This window comes from Propithecus coquereli, unplaced genomic scaffold (assembly GCF_000956105.1).
Source record: "Propithecus coquereli isolate 6110/MARCELLA unplaced genomic scaffold, Pcoq_1.0 Scaffold289, whole genome shotgun sequence".
Classification (NCBI taxonomy): Eukaryota; Metazoa; Chordata; class Mammalia; order Primates; family Indriidae; genus Propithecus; species Propithecus coquereli.
In genome coordinates this window covers 149,422-152,041 of record NW_012148496.1, presented here as the reverse complement: position 1 = coordinate 152,041, position 2,620 = coordinate 149,422, and the positions used below count along the sequence as shown (strand labels likewise).

The 2,620-nt window shown below is 37.4% G+C and overlaps 1 protein-coding gene across 1 annotated transcript in view; it reads left to right on the top strand.

Moving 5' to 3' along the window:
• The window catches only part of GNAI3 (guanine nucleotide binding protein (G protein), alpha inhibiting activity polypeptide 3), a 70,003-nt gene that overhangs the window by 51,369 nt on the left and 16,014 nt on the right, over window positions 1–2,620 (top strand). The window contains exons 4-5 of the mRNA XM_012648493.1: window positions 1,988–2,119; window positions 2,527–2,587. Coding sequence (XP_012503947.1) covers window positions 1,988–2,119; window positions 2,527–2,587 — 193 coding nt within the window. The remainder of the gene's footprint in view (window positions 1–1,987; window positions 2,120–2,526; window positions 2,588–2,620) is intronic.

Sequence of the window (2,620 nt, the reverse complement as noted above, 5' to 3'; positions counted from 1 at the left end):
AGCCACCACGCCTGGCCTATATATCTTTTTTATTCTTCTTTCTCTCCTTACTAACTTTCTCTGCTATTCAGTTTATGTGGTAAAAGATGGCTTTGACACAGTTTTTGTGTCTTCTCTGTTAAAAAAAAACCAGGCTAGACTATAATTGCTTGGTCCCAGTTTCAAATGCCTAGGAGAAAGTTTCTGGCCATGGTTAAGTGTGACAAAAATCTGTAGGCCAATCAGTTGAGGTCAGGGGCACAAACATGACAACCAGGGCTGTCCCGCTGTGAAACATAGATCAGAACCAGGTATTTCCAGGGAAGAGTAACTATTGTTAGCTGAGACACTGTAAATACTTTCTATAATAAAGTGAAAGGGTGTAGCAAGGTAAGGAAGTGGGAAGAGTCAAAAGTACTCCCAGATTTCTCTCTTGGATATTGGTGCTGTGATCTGAATTCATATTTAGGAATGTTGATTTTGAAGTATCTGTGGAACATTTACATAATATTTAATAGGCAGTTATTTGTGGCCTTGGAGCTTGAGGAGAGGTTGGGGTTTGATGTATTGATTTGAGATCATCAGTAATTAAAACATGAAAATGGGCCGGGCGCGGTGGCTCACGCCTGTAATCCTAGCACTCTGGGAGGCCGAGGCGGGTGGATTGTTTGAGCTCAGGAGTTCGAAACCAGCCTGAGCATCAGCGAGACCCCGTCTCTACTAAAAATAGAAAGAAAGCCGGACAACTAAAAATATATGGAAAAAATTAGCCAGGCGTGGTGGCGCATGCCTATAGTCCCAGCTACTTGGGAGGCTGAGGCAGGAGGATTGCTTAAGCCCAGGAGTTTGAGGTTGCTGTGAGCTAGGCTGACGCCACGGCACTCTAGCCCAGGCAACAGAGTGAGACTGTGTCAAACAAAAAAAAAAAAAAAAAAAAGTATATCCAACCATTTGCATGGATACCACATCACACTAAGTAACTGCTAAAAGATAAAGCAGTGCAGGTGTTCTAGGTGTTCTTTTTAGTTATAGGAGGTGGATGAGAACACTGTTGACAGAAGTTCAGCAGTTGACTCAAGTAAGCCCCCTAGAAGAGAGTAGTGGACTAAAACTAATCTGAAGTGGAAATAAAAGTGTGTGAACAGTTGAAGTTTTGTTATTATTAATTAGGTTTACGTAAGACTGGGAGTTTGGAAATATTGATTAAGGGTTTTTTTGTTTGTTTTTTTAAGATACTGGCTTCTTAGAATCCTCCTGTAAAATATAATTTATTTATTTTTTTCACAATTAATCTCTAAAATATTTTTCCCTTAAAGTTAAGAAAACAAACTTTTGAATCAATAGGGAGAATTTATAGAACAAGTTGGGGATTTAGAGGCAGACCATTTTGAGAGGCAGAGTAGTATCATGGATAAGAGCATGAGTGCTGGAATTAGAATGCCTGGGTTTAGATCCCCAGTTTCCATTTGTTAGTAATTTAACATTGAGTGTGTCTCAGTTTCTTCATCTGTATAATGGGGATGATAATAATAATAGTACTGATAGGAGTGTTATAAGGACCAAATGATTTAATGTTTTTAAGATGATTAGCATACTGTCTGGCACCATGGTAAACACTCAATAAATATTAGTTATTATTATTGTTATTATCTTGAGCTATATTATTTAGCTCTTTATTTTTCCTATCTTTTTCCCCCCGCCTTCCTTTAATCCATTTCCGTGCTTATTCTGCTGACTTTTGGCACATTTGATACAAGCTTATAGGGAGGAGGCTCAACCACCCATCTAAAATGAGAATTTACATTATTTCTAAATTTTATTTTCTCATGTTCTCTTTTATTTTTAGCTGCAGATAATTATTTTGACAACATTTTATCTGCTCCTTGTTTGTCTTTTCTATTATAAATGAGGTTTTAAATGTGTAATAATGGGAAATTTCCTAATCATTTCAATTTAGGGAGAGGTATATCTGTGACCTACTGAATTTGTGCTTTCTTTCCCCTTACTCAGGATGTTTGATGTGGGTGGCCAAAGATCAGAACGAAAGAAGTGGATTCACTGTTTTGAGGGAGTGACAGCAATTATCTTCTGTGTGGCCCTCAGTGATTATGACCTTGTTCTGGCTGAGGATGAAGAGATGGTATGTTGGAGTTTCTGATAAAAAAAAAGCCCGGCAAGTGCAGCCAGGAAATGGAAAATAACTCTTAAGAAGACCGTGTGCATTTATTTGCTCATTGAACCAAAACTTAATATCCTTAATTTTTCTCCTTGTTAGTGAGATTAGATTTTCAAAATACTGATCTATGCCTTATTACTGTTAAAGAGATGTGATAGCTGTGTTGAGTACATCTTCTTGTCAGCCTGCCCTTCTTCCCTCCTCACCTCCAAGAATTGTAAAAATGAGGACTCACTCAGCTTTCATGTTATTAGTGTCTGACATTTTTCCATGAATGCCATTCAGTGCTTTAAAACTTGGTATGTTTTTTCATTACATTAATTCACTTTTACTGTTTGTTACTGACCTGTCATCCTTTGTTTCTTTTTTAGAACCGAATGCATGAAAGCATGAAACTCTTTGACAGCATTTGTAATAACAAATGGTTTACAGACACTTCAATCATTCTTTTCCTTAATAAGAAAG